The 22,792-nt window shown below is 34.3% G+C and overlaps 1 protein-coding gene across 1 annotated transcript in view; it reads left to right on the top strand.

Moving 5' to 3' along the window:
* Positions 1 to 22,792, top strand: part of PTPRZ1 (protein tyrosine phosphatase, receptor-type, Z polypeptide 1) — a 242,740-nt gene that overhangs the window by 56,475 nt on the left and 163,473 nt on the right. Inside the window, exon 2 of the mRNA XM_012652731.1 lies at positions 10,724 to 10,789. Coding sequence (XP_012508185.1) covers positions 10,724 to 10,789 — 66 coding nt within the window. The remainder of the gene's footprint in view (positions 1 to 10,723; positions 10,790 to 22,792) is intronic.

Genomic DNA, 22,792 nt, shown 5'->3' with positions numbered 1-22,792 from the left:
GATGAATTGTATCATGCTGAAGTCAGGCCTTGCAGTGCACCTGTCACCAGAATAGTGTACACTGTACCCAATAGGGAGATTTTTATCTCTCGGCCCCCCCCATAGTTCCTCCCTCTTTAATAAGTACTGATCTTAAGCTGCCTTAAATCTTTTCTGAAACAAGGAAAGTATTTAATATGAATGTTCTGAAAATCTTGCTTTTAAAAAGGTATCATTTTATAACGCAAAGAGACAATTAGATAAGGATCGTTTTTCTAAGTTTAATTAAAATTAAATATTTTGTTTTTCAATGTCCACATTGTTCTCGAAAGCATTTGAATATAAAGATTTGAATTTTCCATGTGCATTGAGTGCCCGTACTTATCTTTTAGACTAAAGAGCACTTCAGGCTAAGAATCAGACAGCAACAGTAAACAAATGAATAATTGTGTGACTGAACAAGCACATGCTATGTACATTATATAAGTGCCACCTTGTTTTTATTTTTAATTTTGCTTCACTATCAAAAGAAAAAACTAAATACCACAAAAATAAAATTCAGAAAATGATATAAGTTGATAAAAGTACATTTTTTACAAAAAGCTCAAAATGGTTTTACACATGCCCTATCTCTTGTTAGAGTATCTTTATAAGTAAACAGGAGCTACCTCCCCCTTTTCCAGTTATGAAAATACAAACAAAGATATGTGACTTGTCCAAGGTCATCACTTAAAGGCAGAGTCTAGGATCCTTACCGTAAGAATGAAGTGAAAAGAGGTATTCTGTGTGTGTGTGTGTGTGTGTGTGTGTGTGTCTGTTTATAGTTAAAATTAGGCAGAGCTACCATGATCACCCTGATTTCTTTTTGAATATCGCCCAAGCTGAAGTAGATTTAATGAGCAATAGCAAGTGGCTTATTAAGTTCATAAAAGATATCGGCAGACTGAAAATATTGTAAATCATTAAAAATTCATTAAAAAATCTATCAGTTTATTATGATAAATATGCTTCCTGTGAATAAGGGTTTTTTTTCCCTAGACAAGTAAGAAAAATCTAAATGGAATTTATGACAAAAATGCATTTTCAGTCAGTATCCTGGAAAGGAGTCAAGAAAATCTTTCTGCTTTGCCCAGACATACCTACATAGTGAATCAGTCGACATACTGGCAGCAATTCTAACATAGTTCAGAATACCTATGTTCAGAATACGATGCTAATACATAAAGCTGCCAGATTTTCCTGCTTAATGGATAGATATTAATGTTTGGGCTTAATTTTTGTTTGTTTCTTTGTTTGTTTGTTCGTTTGAGATAGGTTTTCATTCTGTTGCCTAGGCTAGAGTGCAGTGGCATCATCATAGCTCACTGCAACCTCGAACTCCTCGGCTCAAGTGATCCTGGCACTACAGGCGTGTGCCACCACGTCGGCTAATTTTTCTATTTTTTGTAGAGATGGGGGGAATCTCACTGTTACTCAGGCCGGTCTCAAACTCCTGGTCTCAAGCGATCCACCCACCTTGGCCTCCCAGAGTGCTAGGATTACAGAAATGAGCCACTGCACCCAGCCTATTTGGGCTTCATTTTATCTAAGCAAGTAGTGTTGTTTTAGAAATAAGACACGAATTAAAATAAGACTGTTTCAAAGTTTACCCACAAATTGAAGACCCAGTCCATCTGATCATCATATCCAAGATGATCTGTGAGATTATTGCATTGCCTATTTTGCTCTTGTTTTTAATTATCTCGGTAGCTGAAGTTCTCAGATTGTATACCATGTGTCAACTTGGCTATGATTTCCTAAGCTTAACTTTAAAATACTGCTAATGCTCCTTCTAGCTGCTACATGCAGTCTCTTTGAATAAGGAAAAGGTTTTATTGTAAAATCCAAAGTAAGAAATGAAAACTGGTTTAAGTTTTTCTCTACAGTCTTCAAAACATATTTACATTTTTATCTCTAATTTGTTTAGTTGTAGAATCAAAGAGATTCTTTCAAAGTGCGTATACACTTTAAATTAAATTTTAAAAATATTTAACTAATACAAACTCATCAAAGTAATGGAAAGTATAAGGACATATAAAAAAATATAAATCACTCCCAATGGCACCACATAAAGAAATTTACATTTCTATATGTGTGTAATGTTTATAAAATTGTACCATAACTGTCAAGAATGTTTTATATCACGTACATCTCTCTACATCAGTAAATATTTTTCAGTAAATAATGTGAAGCCATTATTTATTAATTTATGAATGGCTTCACATTATTTCATATTATGAACGTTGCATAATTTATTTAAACTTCTCACACTTTTTATACATTAATATATTTTATAATTGTTATGTTACTCTCAGTGCTGTAAACATCTTGGTACATGATCCTTTGGTCTTATCTCTGCTAATCTTGTAAAATATATTCTTTGAAATAGATTTTTGTGCCAGATGATGTGAAACATTTTAAGAATCTTGATAATTCTTGCCAACTCACTTTCCAGAAATTTTATGCAGGTTCAGTCCTCTATCTATATGTAAGGGAACAGCTCAAAATGCTTGGGGTATCATTGAATATTTTAAAAAATAGTAGTAATAAACCTTTGACAATCTGATAGCTAGAAAAATCCTATCTTCATGTTATTTTAATTTCTGTTTCTTTGATACTCAGTAAAGTCTAACAATTCTTTGTAGATTTATTAATTATACTTGCATTTTAAAAACTTCTCTGTTCATAATTTTGCTTTTATTAATTTATAAGAATTCTGTATGTTTGGGGTATCTTGTTTATTTGTTTAAGTGTATTTTAACAGTTATCAATAGCTTATCATTAGCAATTTGCATTTTATTAAACATTTTTCTATACAAGTTTTAAATGTTATATGATCAAAGTTATGAATGTTTTCTTGTGATATCCTTTTTTCATGCATAGAAATGTATCCTCTATCTTATGATAAATTTAGTATTAACTTTTTAAAATAGTTTTCCTGCATCCTCTTTTAAACATTCTTTCATCCACTTGGAATTTATTTTGATGATGTGTCAAGTGTGACTTAACTTTTTTCCCAAATAGCAAGTGTTCTCAACCTGTGAACCTTCATACACCTTCCTTATCCAATTGTGATGTTTTCTTTACCATGGATTCAACTTGCATCTATAGTAGATCCGACTTTTGTTCTATGTGCTTCTTTCTAGTGATCTGCCTGTCAGTTTATCTTTTAGTAATTGGTTAACCAAGCCCTTACTATTTTACTCTTTTTCTGAAGTTTCTTGTAAGTTATCACTTTCTACATAAACTTTAGAATAATTTCTCAAATTAAAAACATCCCAGTGAGATTTGATCTATTCACTAATTTGAAAAGAATTGATAACTTCCCCAAATGCAGTGTTCCCATTGAAGGATGTGGTAGGCCTCTTCATTTATTCACATTTTCTTTTATATTATACTAACAATAGCTGATATCTTCCTTCATTTATGAACTCTCTTGATGGTTTATGCTTTTCATGGTAAATGTGAATGGAATTCCATTGTATCCTCTAATTGGTTATTTTAGTGTGTCCAGAACTTCCTGAGTGATCCCAATCAGACAGTGGCACAGCAGATGTTCTCTCTCTACCTCAGATTTCAGTGAAAGCACGTGGGCATAAGACTGCACAACAACAATCTTGTTTAGATTGCTAAATAATAACACGCTATTATTGTAAGATAATAATTGAATGGCATATAATAATATAAAACATAGCACAAATGTAATTTGATAAATTCTGTTTTTACAAATTGGTATTTCTAACTCTGCTCCCGTTATCACTGTGTCATCAACAATTTGATTTTTCTCTTATGGTGAAACAAACGATGTGAAACTTGTTAACTATAATGATTATAGAACGATACCAATAAGTTTGTGTTATCCTAGTGTTTTCTTGGTGTTATAGAAAAAAGTTGACAGAAGAAAAAAGAGTGATATTTAATTTCCTGCAGACTCTATTTTATACATAAAATTCAAGCAAAGCTAGCTTAATGGAAACTATCATCACATATCATTTAAGCTCAAGAAATAAATTTTTTGAAGTGAAATAAACTTTTTATCCTAACATACAAAATATAAAGAATGCTGTAATTGAACTGTTATGATGCTCTAAAACCAAATTTACTAACTTGAGAACATGCCAGTAACTTATTATTTTGTGGAAAAAATGGGTTGCCAAATAGTGTAATTAAATTCATATAAAGTACAAATTTATTATATATGAACATAAAACATCTAAGAAAACATATATACATACCCATGCAAAATTGTAAACTGCAGTTGTCTATAGGAGATAAGATTACAGGTGACTTTTTAAACTATTTTTGCTTCTCTGTATTTTTCTAATTTATCTGAAACAGGCATGCATTGTTACTTACGTGATAAAGATAAAAATTATTAACATGCTTTAACAAAAACCTTCAAATTTAGAAATACAAGTAAATCACATTACGTTAAATGCATATATCTAAGGATAGGAAAATACACTAGCTACTTTTCAAGGGTAGCCTGTGAATATTTTGAGCTTTCATCAAAAATTTGAATAGGGTTAGTAGACATATTGCCGTCATACAAATTCTCTCTAGGAAAGCATTCATAGTCCTCAGTGTCTAAGAAATAATAAAATCTAATTCCTCACTTCCGAACTCTTCTTTAGTCCTGTGAGACATATGCATTTAATTGGATGTCTCACTACCAAAGTAAGCCTGTGGAAGAAATGGCTCCTTTTGTCCTTTTACATTATCCTTTCTGTTCAATCTTTCCATCTCCTTTGATAATTTTACCATTCGATTTTTTTATATAGTGCTTCAGGCATCTACTCTTTTATCTCATTAACCTTATTCTTAAATAAAGAGGTTACCTGGACTCTTAAAACTTATATTTTTCCAGAGATCCCTGTTTTTAACAATATAAATTAATATGTCCTCTAATTTGGCATTAAGTTGCAACTTAAGTTTTGAGACTTTCAAAAGTACTTTTATTTGTAAACCTTTGCAGAGAGGAGAACCTCAAAACTGTTCTTTCTAAGACTGGAAAGCAGCTGAAATGGGGAAAAAAAATGATTTGGGTGATAATATATATATTTTTAAAAGCTGTAGCTTTTAGGGATTTTGGTTACATCTGAAGTGGTTAACAATAAGTGTAATATTTGAATTATTACTTTATTCTAAACAAGCCATATTATCTGGATTACCATAATTAGGTAAATTATGTTTCACAAATGTCTTTATATATATATATATGTATATACACACATACATACATTATATATATACACGTACATTATATATATACATACATACTGGCTAAAAGTTTACATCTCACTTGGGTAAAGATAGGGTGTATGATAACTCATTTTGCCAGCAAGCCAATCTTTAACATTGAATGACAGGAAAATCCACAGAGAAAAATCTGCCATGTGTGATATTATAGACTCTCTGCTTGTGGACAAATTCAATTTGACTTGGAAAGTTTGCCTCAGTTAGTTAATATACCTTTTGGTTTAGATTCCTTAGATCATAAACTCAGCTTTCTTATCAAACAGAGAAAGACGGTTACTACGGAACATCTGAAGCCAGGTGATGTGTTCATGGTTGTTCTTTAATCAAAAGCTGATTCTCTTCTTACAGGAACTCCTATTTCTAATTTTGTTTTATGTTTTCTTCTCAGAGAGGGGACATATTTTGTATCCAGTGACAGATGGTTGTGACTGCTGTCACTGTCAACTTTTCTATCACTACCACATTGGTCTTATGCATGTCCGACTGTCAAAATCTTCAATGGATAATAATTACTCTGATGACACTAGACTATCTCCAGGATTTCCAGGTCCTTCTTCAAGCCTTCGCAAGCACACACCCAGCCCCTTTCATTTCAGTCAAAATATTTATCTGATTATTCCATACTCTTATTTGATATTTTCCTTCAGAATATATTTAATGTATAGAATATATTCAACACTTTTCAGTCAACTCCGTAGACTACCTGCTTTTTACTTTTAAGAGAAATCTAGGTAAGAGGGGAGAGTAGGATGAAAATGATAAGTATGAAGATTGATATGACCTTGTATCACAGTCAACTGTTACCAAGAATAAGTCCCTAGTGATCTATGCAGATGCCACAGGAGAACTCACCTGGCCTCTCACACCTTTGCTTCCAAGATTTGTCACTTCTTGATGCTCATGCCCTTTCTTCTACCTGGAACATCAGTCCCTCCTCCCTTGTCTCTTCTTGTCAATCTTCTTCTAGGGATTTAAAAGTTCATCTCTAACTCTATCTTTTCTTTGCCACTTTTCTAGATTTCTGCCACCAACTGACCTCCATTTCCCCTCCTCAGAAGTTTCTTAGTAACTTCTTTAAAGGGTGTGAAATATGCAAGAAGTACCATCTACCTTGGACAAGTCCACTTTAAGAAATCAGGAATTCTGAACTTCAAACCTGCATCTGTGGTTATTTTCTACCTGAAGTTTCTTTTTCTGGGGCCCACTCTATTTCTCCCCATTATATTTTGGCCATTTGATGGCACTAAAATGTGTGTGTATATGTATTTTGTCAAAGAACTGCTGCTAGAATTTGTAGTAGGATGCAGGTGATAAATTGTTAATCAACATGAATCAGAGACTTTCTTTAGGGTAAGGACACAATCAGAAGCATTTTTGCAGTTCAAAATATTTAAAATGATGTTTTTGTAGTGGAAATGAGCACCATGATTTTTTAGGGGAGGGGTTAAAAAGCTTGACAAAAAGTGCTAATGGTGTTTATCAAGCAAAACAAAACATTGATTTGCTTTACATGAATATGAAGAAAAATAAAGGGATATTTATAAATAAATATATGTATATTTTCACATATATGTATATATTTACACATATGTAGGTGCTCAAGGTAAGTACATGAACATTTAAGGTTATCTGAAATAATATAAACTAATTTTCTCCTAATATTTTTAGCAGATCAGAAAGCCACTTCATGAATATTTTTTCAGGACAAATTTTAGAGTAACTTTAAAAGAGATTCATTAACATATGTTTTCTTGTTGTATATCATCTATACAGTTCCGTCCTGAAATTTCTTAGTTTTATCACTGCGAGACAGTCACATCATAACAGACCTGGCAAATATTTTAAATGGAAAGAAACTAAAATTCACAGAAACAAGAAAAAAAAACAAAAAAACTACATTTCATTATTTGAATGGATTTTAAAGTGTATAAGCACTTTGATAGATTCTATTTTATATGGGATTTGCTGGTTTTCAAAGTATATAATGCAACAAAAAAGTGAACCTAGCTTCTTTTTTTCTTGTTCATTGGAGCTATCACATCTCATCTATCAGACTTCTAAGTAGAATTTTAAAAGTGGGGTACTCTCTCACGCCCAAGCACTGTGTAATTAGCATATGAATGTGTAACGGATTGTTTGAAGTAACAATTAAGGGAACAATACATAAAGGAACTGAAGGGAGCTACCAACACCTGGGAATCTTGTATTGAAAAAGCTTTCTTAATGTAAGTAATTAAAAACCAAGGACAAATGTTCATTGTATAGGGATAAAGCTGTACAAGGAAAGCTAAAAATCTGCTGATATTTTGCTGTCATCCTTTAGAATGAATCATTAACACTAGAGCTTACTATTCAGGAGTTTTCAATAGGATACTTGTTAAATGGAGGTTTTGTATGGTATCTGATCTTCTAAAGTCACCAAAATGCATTTAAATGACAAAATATCTTATATTTGGAAAATATTTATACTTAAAATATGTAAAAGATGACAATAAATCTTTTCCCTATTGTCAGTGCAAAGTTTCAGAGGAAAATTTCAATTGATTGCCGGGTCATACCAAAGATATATTCAATTCTTTATAATTTATTTGTCCAAATAATTCCTACTAGTGAACCTTTAGCCCTCTGTATTGTTTTATTTTGTTCCTCTTGGAGGCATGCGTGACATAGGGTTTCATGCTCGGGCAAAGCACCTTAGGAGAGTAACCAATAGCTCAGGGTTGTTAGGAAGCCTTGACATTGGGGAAAGATTAGTGGAGTAGAAGGCAGGAGCTATTCATCACTATAATTTCCATTTTTAGCACTTACAAACTGTACAAACGACTTACATTTCTTCGGCATAAATTGCCTTATCTCTAAAATAGAAATTATTTTTTTCCAGACTGTTAAAGTCTGCATCCATAATCTTTTATGATCCTTTCTAATATCCAGTTGTATATATTCATTTATGATGAAGAAGCTCTTTTCCTTAGAATGTAATTTAAATTGATTCAGTTGTAAATGACTACCATCTTATGGGACAACTCTATTTGAAAAATAAATTGTGAACCTAATATTTCATTTATAAGTAGAAAAAAAACAAACATATAGATGAATATTCATAGCAGCATTCTTCATAATAGCCAAAAAGTAGAAACAACTCAAGTATCCATCAGTTAATAAATAAAATGTGGCATGTCCATTGTCAAAACAAAGATTGTACCAAAGTTAAACAGGCGAGGAAGACTTTATTCAAGGCTATTGTAATGGGAGAGGGAAGCAAAAACCAACTCTGGGCTCAACTCCTAAGAAGCATAGGGGATAAGGGTTTTTTAAGGGCTGGAGTGAACTATTGGAAAATAACTGCAGGACATTTGGGGGAAGTCATAGGTTATCTATGTTTGCTAATTAACTTTATCCAAAGAAAAAATAAACCCTTATCTTTACGGTGGAAGGTAGTTTTTGCAACTTTGTGCAAGGACCCCACTGAAGTTAGGCTCCTACCCTCCATCTAAACTGGAAGATAAGGATGTTATTTCTTTTGTTGATTCCACTTCAAAGAGGTGATTTTCAGGTCCTTGAGAAGTACACTTAGTCAAATTGTCAGGTGGCTGTTAAAAAGATTTACATCTCAAAGGAGCAGAGAAAGAATTACAACCTTTCTAATGTAAATGGTATAAGAAAAGGAAAGTCAGGGGCCTACAGTTAAAGAGCCTTTCTAGAGTTTAGTCAAGCTGAGGGGAACTTTAAGGCTGTCTTGCTCACCATGCAGTAGAATATTCTTGGGCAGGAAAAAGGAATGAAGCGTTGATACATGCTGTACCACGGATCAACCTTGAAAACATTATGTCAAGTGAAAGAAGCTGGTCACGAAAGGCAGTATGTTGTATGATTCTGTTTATATGGAAATGTCCAGAATAGTCAAATCTATGGAGGCAAAGTAGATTAGTGGTTGCCTAGGGCTGGGGGTGGAGGTGGGATAAGGTGGCAGCTAAAGGGTGTGAAGTTTCTACTGGGGGTAATGAAGGTGTTCTGAAATTATTTGCAGCGGCAATTGCACAACTCTGGAAATATACTAATTGAATTGTGCACTTTAATGGGTGAATTGTGTGATATAAATTATATTTCAATAAAAATATTGTAGAAAATATGTGTTGAAATGTGCTACATGGCCAGTGGAATATTTACCTAGTTATATGGATTAAAAAATTTTAAATAAAAAGAAAACCTTTATTTCTTCAAGATAGGTTTTGGCTCTGAATAATCTATGGATTCTGAGTGTGCATTTCTGATAGCTGGTCTGCCTTTTAGTTTTTATAAAAGCTAGTTTACAAATGAACTTGTGGAACATTATTCATTCCTAAATTGGGGTTCTGTGAATACAGAATTCATTTGAATGCAAGCATTTATTTTATGTATACACACACACACGCACACACACACACACACACACATAAAAATAGTTTTTTATGTAGCCTTTTCTAAAGAAACAGTTCTGCCAACACTGATCATGTTCTAAACCTAGCCTACAAAGATTTATTTTATCCACAATGTAGCTGAAATGAAGTATTAATGTTAGTTCAATTGGTATTAAGGGAAAATGACACAGGAAGGAGGAAGATGAATCATAACATCCCTATTTGTTGGGTACAGGCATAGCTCCAGGCAAAATTTTGAATTATGTAGAGTGAGACTGTGGCTTCCACCCCATCTTCCTTTCTATATCCCTTGCCCCATGTTCTAGAACTAGAAACTTTCTTTGTAGATCTTGATGCATCCACTACATGTAGGATGCCCTAGGCTTCCCATGCCCTAAACATCTTTGTTAATCCAAAGGACAAATTTGCCCACACTCTTTAACATAATTTTTCTCCCAGCCAACATACATACATTTAAATTCCAATTTTCTCAAGGCAGCAAATTTCATTTTGCATTAGAAGGGAAGCAAATTTTGAAAGCATGATAATCTTTGGGTCTCCTAGAGGTATTTACAGATAAAATTTGGGTTATATTCATTTGTGAAACCTAGTTTAGCAAAGAGGAAAGAAAGAGAAATAAAATGTAGGTTATAAGCCCCAAAATGACTTTAATCAGTAGGATGTCAGGTATTAGACTTAGGGAATGGTAAAAAAAATGCGGAAGTACAACAAGCTGTCCCCTCTGACCTCAGGCTATCTTTGAGATGAACCCCTCTAAGCTGTTCCTGCTTTACCCAAATATTTGCTTTGCTCTTGCATGAACTTCAGCATTCTTTAAATGTATTCCCTAAAATTTACACTAACTGCCATAACGGGGGCCTTAGAGTCTATGATGGTGGTAGCTGAGGTTGAGAGGAGACAGTGGGAAGGTGACCTGGAAAGGAGTACTTGAGAACCATTTATGGTATGAATGATTTAGGTTTCTTACATTTTTAAATTTCGGACACTATTTTTCTACCCACTGATCTCTTGGTTTTTCTTGGTTACAGATTGGGCTCATGGATACTACAGACAACAGAGAAAACTTGTTGAAGAGATTGGCTGGTCCTATACAGGTAAACATATTATTTATATAATGAGATTTAGCAGAAATTTGTATTGTTTTATATCTATTTTATATGTAAAATGAAACTTTGTAGTATAACACATTATTTTAACTTAGCTACTTGGATAGTTGGATTAATCAATAAGGTATGTCAAATACAAAATTATCTCTAGTGGGCTTTCCATAAGCAAATTTGGTAGTGAAGAGCTTATTGGTATCAGCCAGGGGGAGATTTGAATCCTAGGCCCATGCTGCCTAGATCTCCTTGGGAAATATGCATACCCTACCTCAGGCTCAGTTTTTTTCTCTGTGAAATGGGCAGGGAGGGTGTTCTGAGCATTGAATGAGATAAAGTATAAAGTACTCAGCACAGACCCTCCTTCTAAATCGAAAGCTCTCAAGAAATGTCAGCTCCTATTGTTATGAGCATGGTAGTGATTATTTTTATTCATTTAACAAAGATCAATGAGATTCTTGCTCTTCCAAGGAGCTTTCTTCTTAATTACTGTGGCTAAGTTCAGTGGAGTCAGAGTCTAAAGTGATTTTGTCAAATTACCAGACTTAGCTTAGAACACCATGAACATCTGAAGTTAGCTTGAAATATTTATAATCAGAAACGCAAGGGGAGAGGAGGATCTTTTGGCCTGACTGGAAGAACATGATGGAATTTGGATGAACCATAACATGCTGGTGACTATTTGGGATAGAGTTAAGTGTTCGAGTTGGGTACTCATTAGAAATAAGGTTGGGTTGATAAAATAAAATCAGATCAGAAGAGCTTTATCATGAGCCTGGCCAATTTGGACTTTATTTTATAGATACAGTGCAGTAGCATGTTGAATTTTGTAGATAGGCATACATTTTCTTTCTTTTTTCTAAATTCCTACTTTAAAAGTCATAAATATCCATTGTAGAAAATTTAGAAAATAGGTTCAAGCACAAAGAAGAACATAAAAATCACTCTTTACTCCTTTCAGGTATATCCACTAAAAAAATTGTTATAGTCCTTTCAGGGCGGTTTTTATTATCTGAGGTTTGTATATTTTATTTGTAGAGTTATGCATCACATTTACTCTTGAAATTATTTTTGAGCATTTTTTCATTTCAATGATGATCCTGATGTTTTATTATTTAACCATTCCCCTCTTTTTACATATTTAAGCTTCAGGCCTGTTGTTGGATCAAAGGGCCTGAATGTTTATAATATTAATATATATGGTCAAATTAATGTCAGAAAAGTATGTTAAGTTTATCAATTTCCCCACATTTTCACTAACAATAATTTTTAAAATTAGTCAATTTGGCCCCAAAATGGAATTTTTTTACCTTGAATTTTTCTGATTACTTCTTACCCCAAACAACAGCAACCAGGTTAGAGTTTTAGGGGGATATATGGTAAATAAATATTACCTGAAGTAATGACTAATTGAATAAGAATGGTAGATGTGAGGAACTAATGTGAGAAGTGAATGATCCTTTTCATGAAGGTGGAGAGTACACTGGTGGTTACCAGAGGCTGGGAAGGGTCGGGGGGAGGATGAAGCGAAGTGGATTAATGAGTATAAAGATACAGTTGCATAAAAGAAATAAGACCTAATGCTCAATAAATCAGGAGGGTGATTATAGTAAACAGTAGTCTATTGTATATTTCAAAATGGCTAGAAAAGGATAATCCAAATGTTCCCAGCATAAAGAAAAGATAAATGTTTAAGGTGATGGATATCCCAGTTATCCTGATTTGGTCATTACACATTATATGAATGTATCAAAATATCATGTGTACCCCTAAAATATGTACATCTGTTATGTGTCATTTTAAAAAAATGAATGATCCTTGCGTTTGTCTTAAACAAGTTCATTCATCTTTTTGTTAAAAGTGCACATTATCTTCCATTTGAATAAATTTGGGTCTTAGTTTCTCTAGATTTAATTCCAGGCACTGGACTAATTTTTTTCTATTATATATATAACTCAACAATATAAAAATTTTAAAGCAGTTTATTTTAAGTAAATACAGTTTTAAGTACCTTTAAATTGTATTTTTTGAAACAAGTTATTTTAAGTTAAACACAATTTTAAGTACCTTTAAATTATATTTTTTTATTATTTTATTATAAACTGACAATTTATAATTGTATATATTTATGTGGTACAAAGCGATGTTGTGATTTATGGATGTAATGTGCAATAAGTAAATCAATACAATTAACATATCTATCCCCTCAAATACGTATCATTTTTGTGATGAGAATATTTGAAATTTACTTTCTTAGCAATTTTAAAATGTGTAACACTGTTATTAACTCTATTGACCATTTTGAGCAATTGATCTAAAAAAAAACTACCTTACTCCTCCTGAGACTTTGTACACTTTGACCATCATCTCCTTTAAATTGTATTTGAAGTAAGATTTTTAAGTAAGACACCTAACATACAAGGAAAAATCTTCCCTTAGTCTGACTTTATTAAAATAATATTAACAATGAAACAATCATTGAATAAAAACAAGTCCAAAGATAAAATCAGAGAAAAAGTTAAAAACTTTTAAAAAGTAATTGCTAGCATACTTTTTTGCTTCTGAAACAGTTGGGGATCTCAAGTATTTAAATATACTTTCTGATTACATGGTCCAAATATATTGTTGCTATTAATGAATTATCTAGGAAATTTCTTTAAAATTACTTATACTGTAATAATGGTAAAAGTCTCGATCATCCTCCTAAACTTTTGGTTGGCGTCATGTTATTTTCTTTTTTCTTTTTCTTTTTTTTTATTTTTATTTTATTTTATTTTTTTTTATTTCAGCATATTATGGGGGTACAGATGTTTAGGTTACATATGTTGCCCTTACCCCCCCATATTTTGTCCTTCTTTTCCCCCAAAAGAGAAATCTTAGTGTTTTATGAAAATTACAGCTATATTTTAACTCCCCCAGTAATCATAATAAACATGTTAGGTTATGAATGCTCAGAGTATATCCCTAACCACAGAAGATGACATTTCAAGGGAAAGCTCCCAGTTTTCTTGGAAGATATTTTCTGAGGTCATCATCTGGGCAATATTTAATGCAAGATATCTTTGTAGATGATTATTTAAGTATTGCTATATTAGTTTGGGAATGCTGCTTCCAGGACTAACTTTTCTCCAATGAATTTTTCATGACAATTAAAGGTTTACCTGTTTTAGCCTTTTACATTCATGTTTTTATTTTTAATTCTTAAGAATATCACAAGCCAACTTTTAAAAATTCACCACTTTATTTTTTTAATATGGTATTTGCTTCATTAAAAAAGTAATATGTCGCTGTTGTAGAAAACTTAATACATAGAGATATGATCATAGAATAAAAGACTGATGTAGTTTTATTAACAACTAACTTCCTACTTTCAGAAGAGGAGCTAAAAGCAGGTTGTTTTTCTCTAACCAATGAACCTTTAAACAGAGGACTCAGATATTGACCAGGTATATATGAGTAAAATGAAAAACAAAGTTTAATGCAACCATTTTCCCTAAACCCAGAGTCAGAAAACAGAGGACCTACCACCTAGAGAAAAAGAGGATTACAGTTCTCACCACTCCAAGTAAAGGCAGGTATTTGTGGACTAAAGGAACTAATGGAGTAATGGTGGTGTGTGTTTCCCAGCAGCCCTGAGTCCCTGAGCAGCTAGGTGTGCCTCATCAGGTCAGGAGAAGACAGTTTTACCAGTGGGTTTCAGCAGATAAAATGGGTTGCAGCACACATACCATTGCGCAATATCTTATTGTCTTAGGAGACAGCCACAGAGCTCCTCCTTTTAATGGGCTAATTGAGCACCTATAGAGTGGTCAGGCTTTCACAGAAGGGTCTATGCACAAATGATTCTTTGCCTTATAAGCAAATTACATCATCCTGCTCATAACCTAAGGTCTAGTGGCTATAGCTTCTTTCCAGAACAGTCTAATAATCAAAGGGACTCATTAAAAAATGGCATTTGCTGTGGGGGGCAGGGTGGCAGGTCTCAAAACAGGATGTTCCAGAGTTCGAGTGAGGAGGGACGCTTACCAAAGTTTTAAAGAATGAATCGTTTTACTTATATTAGTGCTTCCCATTGGTTTGGAGAATTATTCCTAGAATGTTTGAAGTCCTACAGTGTCAAAAATAAAACAAACAAATGAAATTCTTTATCCAAATGAGTGTATCTCCCCCAAGCAAGTCACACCAAAGCCAAACCTTTAAAATGTGGATTTATAAAGTGACTTATCTCTTTTTATTTTTTATATAAATATTTAAAGTCCAGTAATATTTTCAATTTCTATGCTTATTATTCCACCTCGAAAATGAAAAATTATACTAACTATAAAATTTCAGGATACATTGGTTTTAAGATTCTTAAATGTAACTAATTTTGTGTTTGTTTCAAGTAAATTGGTTTTGACCACATTTAGTTGTAGTTTCATCAGTAATAGCTTATCTTATTGAACTGTAGGTTTGTGTTCCTTCTTGTATTGCTTCATCATTTAAATTTATTGAATTAGCTGCAATCTAGGAAGGAAGAACTTGCCCTTGAGTGCTTGTACATACAGATTTCTATTAATAAAAATTACCCAGTACATCATAACACTTGTCTGTAAGAGAGTCCATCATGCTACTGTAAGCCGTTTAGACGTATTATATTATACTGCACATTAAACATTATTTAAATGGAATCACTGAAGCTAAGATTGTTTATGAAAAAGTGCACAATTATAATATGTGAATTAACAATACAAATCCCTATTGTCTACCAGGTAGGTGGAGAAATACAGGGTGGGAAGTGAAGAGAGGTATTATTCTTTTAGTTGTGTTTTTTATATAGGTTAAAAACAACTTTTCTATTCAGTACGTATGCTATAATTATGCTAAGAAATGACAGGGTTGGTAAATACAGCCGACAGTCCCATTTTCAAAGTTATTATAGGAGGATGAGCAAGTCTTGCTTGTCACTCTGTGATGAAAGAGTGAATTGTAAATCTGGGAATGTCAGCACTAAGAATCTGATTCTTTCCATCATAACTTCATTTCATTTAAGGGTTTCAGCAAGTGAATGTCATTCTTCCTAGTAACCTTAAATTTTCTGTGACAATTCCTAAACAAAGGAAATTCAGTGGAAAAGAATTCTGTCATTTCACCTTTTTTTTAATATCATGAACACATAGCCCAAGATTATCATAGATGCTAAAAATCTTCCTGCTCTGTGAATCGTTAGATCTTTGATTGCATCAAGCAGTGGTAAGATCATCAGAAATGGATGCACTTTAACTGCTTTAACTACTTCTTAGAAATAGTCACTACTGAAATGCAATCTTTATTGTCTGTACTTTTAAAAATATTATATTGTTTCTTTTTCACCATCCTTTAAAGCAACTTGAAATTGAAAATTTTATATTTATATACTCTCAAGTGTTCTTAAACCTGGACACTTGTTCTCTTGTAGAGATAGCATCTCGCTATTGCCCAGACTGGTTTTGAACTCCTGGGCTCAAGAGATCCTCCTGTCTCAGCCTTCCAAACTGCTGGGATTACAGGTGTGAGCCACTGCACCCAGCTGTTAAACCTAGACACTTTTAAAGTTTTAAATCTAGACAGTTTTAAGTTTTAGTTGAAGAATTGCATTTGAATCAAATAACAAAGTGTTGCTGGTCTGGCCACATCTGAGTCACTGTTAGACTTGGCTTGATACCCCAGATTGAGAGAGCCTTTAAATACTGAATTGATTCTGTTTCCTTAGATAGAATATCCTGTCTAAATAGTCTTTCCATACTGACAAATGTATAGACTAGAAGATACTACTTACAGAAAACAAAAAGGCCATAATATAAGGTTGTATATAGTGTAGTTCAGTGTTTGGCTTTTTTTTTTTTTTTTTTTTTGGATATAGTTGGGTTTAGTGTTTTATTTCTGTTAACTTAGGAGAAAGTAGGCCAAATTTAACTCAGAAAGAAAATTTAACTCATGTAGAATAATGACTGATTTCTGGCTTGTCCAGGCCTTTCTTTACTTCTAGAATCTGGATTATTGTTTTAACATATTATATTTTCCTCTTTGATTCACCACTCCTTCAATTAAAGAGATTATTCATTTCTTATTTCCAATTTAGGAGTAAAAAAGAAAGTCCCAGAACTCTACTTACAGAGTTATCTCATTTCTGTTAGAAATTATATATGTTTCTGGCCTTAGATGACAGGCCTGGAAAGATACATTCCAGCCTATTGGCCACAGTTACCACCAGAGAGTGTGAGTCTATAGAAATGGATGAGACCATTTCTTCCTATGTACTAGTTATAATGAGAAAAAAAAAATTTTGACAAATATGTTGACATAAAACATTTTCAACTTAATTTGGAATAGTTTTAGCAGGAAGGGCAAATGTAGTCGGATAAGAACCACAGCTTTGTGTTTTCAGTAAGAATGTGGGGTCTCTGCTAGGCTGACTCTCAGTGAGAGGGTGTCATAGACTCTAATCGGAGCACAGAGAACACTCTGTAAGTTTTTTGGTCATCACTAATCCAAAGAGCGACCAGGCTGCTTAACTGCTCTGCATTCCAATTTTATCACCTGTAAAAAAATTCTTAATAATGCCCTACTTAATTGTGTATAGATCAAATAAATGCTTTGCATTATTGTAGGGAAGCTCTGTGAGCGAGTATGCTGCAAATCCAGGTGATTATTATTGGGCAGTGCCTTAACTTGAGCCCAAACAGCTCAAACAAGCCTGGGCACATCTAATAATCTCACAAGAGGATTCAGAAGTTGATTTGCTTGAATGCATATTATGGACAGGGATTTACTATCATCTGTATATTTTTAAAAGTTTAGCTAAGATTATATTCTGGGCAAACTTTTTCTGTGCTAAATATAATGACTAAAGTATGCCTCATCGTGGAGGCTGAATAGCATCAGTTAAATGATCTAAAATTCAGACTTCATTTATATTGATTGTATTCTTGAAAATTGCTAATAGAGTAGATTGTAAGTGTTCTTATAAATGATAAAAATATGAGGTAATGCATATATTAATCAGCTTGATTTAGCCATTCCATATTTCAGAACATGTACACAAAAATATATATAATTTCTACTTTCAATTAAAAGATAAATAAATATGTCTCTGAATCACAAAAATTATTTTGAAATATAGTTAGATATATTTAGGACTTATGGATTTTATCTCATTTATCCCTTGGGGGTGTGTGTGTGTGTCTATGGCTATTTATCCCACTACTTATGAATATCATGTTTCTGCTTTAACCATGTCGCATGTTTTGTTCAGGTAAGGGACCCCTTGACTCGGCCAGAGCTAGGACTTCTCCTGGCTAGAATGCAGAGGATCTTAGAGGTCCTTTGTGGCTTTTGGCACACCAGCATCCAAACTGTTATAGACAGTTCGGAGAGCTTCTTAGCTATCACAGAATGTTCTGGTCCATTTATACACTTGCAACAGCTGCCCAGATTCATTTTTTTTTTTTTTTTTTTTTTCAGAGTCTCACTCTTTTGCCCGGTGAGGCTGGAGTGCAGTAGAGGGATCATAGCTCACCGTAACCTCAAGCAACTTTGCTCAAGCGATCCTTCCACCTCCCAAGTAGCTGGGACTATTGGCATACACCACCATGCCTTGATAATTTTTTTATATTTATTTAGAGACAGGAGATTCATTCCTCAAATTGCACAAGCCTAAAGTTCCATGGGGAGGTAATGAAACCTAAGTCCTATTTAGAGGTCAGGTTCAGACCTGTAGAGCAGTGTCTGATAACCTGGAGACAGTGGGCCTGATGGAGGCCAGAGCCAAGGGATAGGTAATGGGGAGCCACTGAGAGAGAGCTGTCGTGACTGAGGAAGAAACCTGGTGGCAAGAGCTGAGCAGAGTGGAGCCCAGTGTTGGCAGAAGCAGGTTCCAGGTCCAGTATGATGCTCCTGGCTGCTCTGCTGGGTCATTCTCCACACAGAGCGTCTCTCATTCTCAAATGCCTGCACACTCTGTTTTGGAAACCAAAAAGCCCACGCAACTCCACCATGGGGCTCCTTTTGAAAGACATGGCAATGAGAAGAGGACGATGCTAGGAGCTCCAAGGCAGACCCATGGAGCAGGCCAGCCAAGGTGCAGGCATTCGGTCCAATTAAACAGCCACCTATGGCCAGGGCGACTAGTGGTCTTCAGCAAGGAACAGCAATCTTGAACTTAAAATCAGATTCTTGTCTGCTTAAGCTAAATTTAATTCCCTTAGGAGATGCTAATCAGCTCTCTGATTTAGTAGAATAACTCCTGATGACAGATAGAGAAAGAGGAGGTCATACCCAGGCTGAGGAGACTGAGTGTGGTAAGACAGCACATGCCTTTCTGACCAGTTTCTCTCAACACCGAGATCTGTGGTGTGAAGAGCGGAGCCATTATCTTGATGAGTAAAATAAATGCCAATCTGGTATGTGTTTTTCCCCCAAGATGAAAATTACTTCACTTATTTCTCATTATAAAACCATGTTCATTCAAGAAAATCATGTATGTATCGTATATATTTTTCATGTAATCTCACCTTCTAGCGATAACTGCTCTTAATGTCTTTTGTGAGGGAAACATAATTAAAAACAAAATCTTCTCCCAACCCAGAAATCTTCTCCATAAAGATGATAGATAAAGAAAACAGTTTTATTATCAAATAAACACTAAACCAGAATGTAATACACATCCAAGTCAGTCCACTACAAGATTTCCAAGACAGAAAGGAATTTCACCCCTCATGTGGCCAAACAGGTACAACCCATTACATACATGTTTTCAAGATAAACAATAACTAGTCCTCAAGTAAGTGGACTTGACAGCAACCTTGTCACACATAGTTCATCCAAACATTAACTGGTAATTGCAGTGACTGTCTATATTAGCTTATTGGCTTTATCCAGAGGGAAAATAAATCTCATAGCTACAAGAAGTAGCGTTACAACTTGGAGCAAGAGGCCTACAGAAGTTAGGCTCCTACCTTCCCACAGAAATCAGAAGAGCAAGGCACTGTCTTCCTCGATGTTTGCGTCTCATGGTGATGGCTCCTCAGGTCCTTGAGAAAGACATCCTGGGTCATAGAGCTGACAAAAGACTCATCTAGTTTTTGAAAGGATTTACATATATTGCAAAGAAAGGAGAAAGTGCTTAAAATGATTCTTTTAACAAAGTACATGCATTATTAAAAAAAAAAAGGTGGGAAAGAAGTCTCTTCCCTATTTTCAATGGGGAGAATTAAGCCTCTTAGTTTTAATTTTTATTTGTTTTTACACTACCTAATTATCCTTCCTGATATTCCTATGGCCTCTTACTATATACTGTTTTGTAATCTGCTTTTATCTCAATAAGATGTCTTGTGGATATCTTTCTAAGTAAATGTGTTATAACAGGGTAAAGTCAATAGTTGCTAGGGCCAAATTTTATTTTCTTTAAGATTATCCCTGTGCCTGAAGCAGAACCTCACACATAGTAGGAGCCCAACATATATTAAGTAGTTGTTATTTTATTTCCTTCAGTCTCTTTGGGGCTGAAATCATTTCACCTGGGAAGAACTGCAACTGGTAATAGTATACTTTCAGGTGATCATCCCAAATCCTTCTTAAAAACAAATAGGGATATACAAAAATAAATATTGTGGAGCAAATTCAGAGCCCTTTGCCACTTGAAAATTATAACAATGGCAGAGCCAGCCAGAATCAGAAGCAAAGCAAATTCAAAACTTGCCATATGCCAAACTAGATTATCTCTATACTGTATGGTTCCCATCCTTACCTATTTCATGAGCATCTCTAGGAAGTAAGATCAGCTTGCAGCAGTTTTTTTCATAAATAACCTATAGTCTTTCTTTTCTAAAACCCCCAAAGTTTTTTCCTCTCGACGATTAGTTGCATTTATGCATATAGTGTCCTCATTTGTCTGAGAAGATTTTTTGGTTCAGCCAACATGTGTTAGAATGTGAATAAGTAGACCTCTTATCACTTCCCTGGCTTGCCTCCTACCTCAATGATATTGTATACTCATCAACAAAGGAAAATTTAAAGTACTAAGATTGTATGTTTAATCTGGATGCATAGCATGAACCAGACACTGTGCTAGGCATTGGAGTTGCAGTGATGAATGGAAGCGTCCACAAGCGTGCAAACAGTCATGACAACAAAGTGTGATTTTTTTTTTAAAGTGTGACAAATGCCACCATCGTGGATTGTGGTAACACAAGGTCCAGGAGCCCCTAAATAGCTTAACGGGTTTGGAGAAGGCTTCCCAGAGAAATGGATAGAGCTGGAACGCATTCTACTAAGTGAGGTATCCCAAGAATGGAAAGACAAGCACCACATGTACTCACCATCAAATTGGTATTAACTGATCAACGCATAAGTGTACATATAAGAGTAACATCTACTGGATGTTGGGCAGGGGGGAGGGGGGAGGAGGGGACAGGTATATGCATACACAAAGAGTGCAATGTGCACCACCCGAAGAATGGACATATTTGAAACTGGGACTTAAGGGGCGGGGGGCAAGGGCAATATACATAACCTAAACATCTGTACCCCCATAATATGCTGAAATAAAAAAAAATGAGAGAAAGCATAAACAGGAGATAAATCAACATGGGTGAAAGATAGTTCCAGGCAAAGGGAGCAACTATGCTAAGACCTGTAGGTGAAAGAGAAATTGCTGTGCTCCAAACTCTACAATATTCCTCCTGCATTTGGACAAAAAACTGGGAGTGTGATGAGACAAGCTTCTTGGCGGGTGGCATTAATTAATTCTAGTATCCTTATCCTATCAAAATTTCCAGATAACAAGATTTACACCATATTTTAATTAGCACTGACTTAAATTTTGTTATTGACTTATTTGCATTCAAGGGATTTTAGATATGATTTTTTTTATTTCAGAATATTACAGAGGTACAAACATTTTAGTTACATGAATTGCTTTTGTACAGTTTCATTTAAAGTTATGTGTGTGTCAGTCACCCAGATAGTGTGCATTGTGTCCGTTAAGAGTGAATTTACCCATCCCCTCCTTCTTCCTCCTATCTGCTTGAATTCCATTGAATTTTACTACCATATATGTACAGAGTGTTGATCAATTAGTTCCAATTTAATAGTAAGTACACGTGGTGTTTGTTTTTCCATTCTTGCAATACTTCACTTAGAGAAATGGTCTCCAGTTCCATCCAGGTTGTTACAAAAGGAAACAATTTAAAATGAAAATTTTCACCATTTTTTATGGCTGAGTAATACTCCATGGTATACACACACCACATTTTATTAATCCACTCATGTATTGATGGGCACTTGGGCTGTTGCCACATCTTTGCGATTGTGAATTGTGCCTCAACATTTGAGTGCAAATGTCTTTTTTATAAAATGTCTTTTTTTTCCTTGGGGTAAATAACCAGCAATGGGATTGCTGGATCAAATGGTAGGTCTACTTTTAGTTCTTTGAGGTATCTCCATACTGCTTTCCATAGAGGTTGTACTAGTTTGGAGTCCCACCAATAGTATATAAGTGTTCCTTTCTTTCCATATCCATGCCCGCATCTGTTATTTGGGGAACTTTTTGATAAAAGCCATTCTCACTGGAGTTAAGTGATACCTCATTGTGGTTTTGATTTGCATTTCCCTGATGATTAGAGATGTTGAGCATTTTTTCATATGTTTATTGACCATTAGTCTATCTTCTTTTGGAAAACTTCTGTTATGTCTTTTGCCCACTTTTTAATGGGGTTGTTTGATGTTTTGTTGCTCATTTGCTTGAGTTCCTTGTAGATACTGGTTATTAGCCCTTTGTCATATGTATAGCATGCAAATTATTTTCTCCCATTCTGTAGCAGTCTGTTTGCTCTATAGGGTATCCAAATGGGGAAAGAAGAGGTCAAACTATTGCTCTTTTCTGATGATATGATCTTATATCTAGAAAATCCCAAAGATTCTGTCAAGAGACTACTGGAATTGATAAATAAATTCAGCAAAGTCTCAGGTTACAAAAGC

Source organism: Propithecus coquereli, unplaced genomic scaffold (genome assembly GCF_000956105.1).
Source record: "Propithecus coquereli isolate 6110/MARCELLA unplaced genomic scaffold, Pcoq_1.0 Scaffold4, whole genome shotgun sequence".
In the NCBI taxonomy this organism is placed as follows: domain Eukaryota; kingdom Metazoa; phylum Chordata; class Mammalia; order Primates; family Indriidae; genus Propithecus; species Propithecus coquereli.
This window is presented reverse-complemented; position numbering and strand designations above follow the sequence as displayed.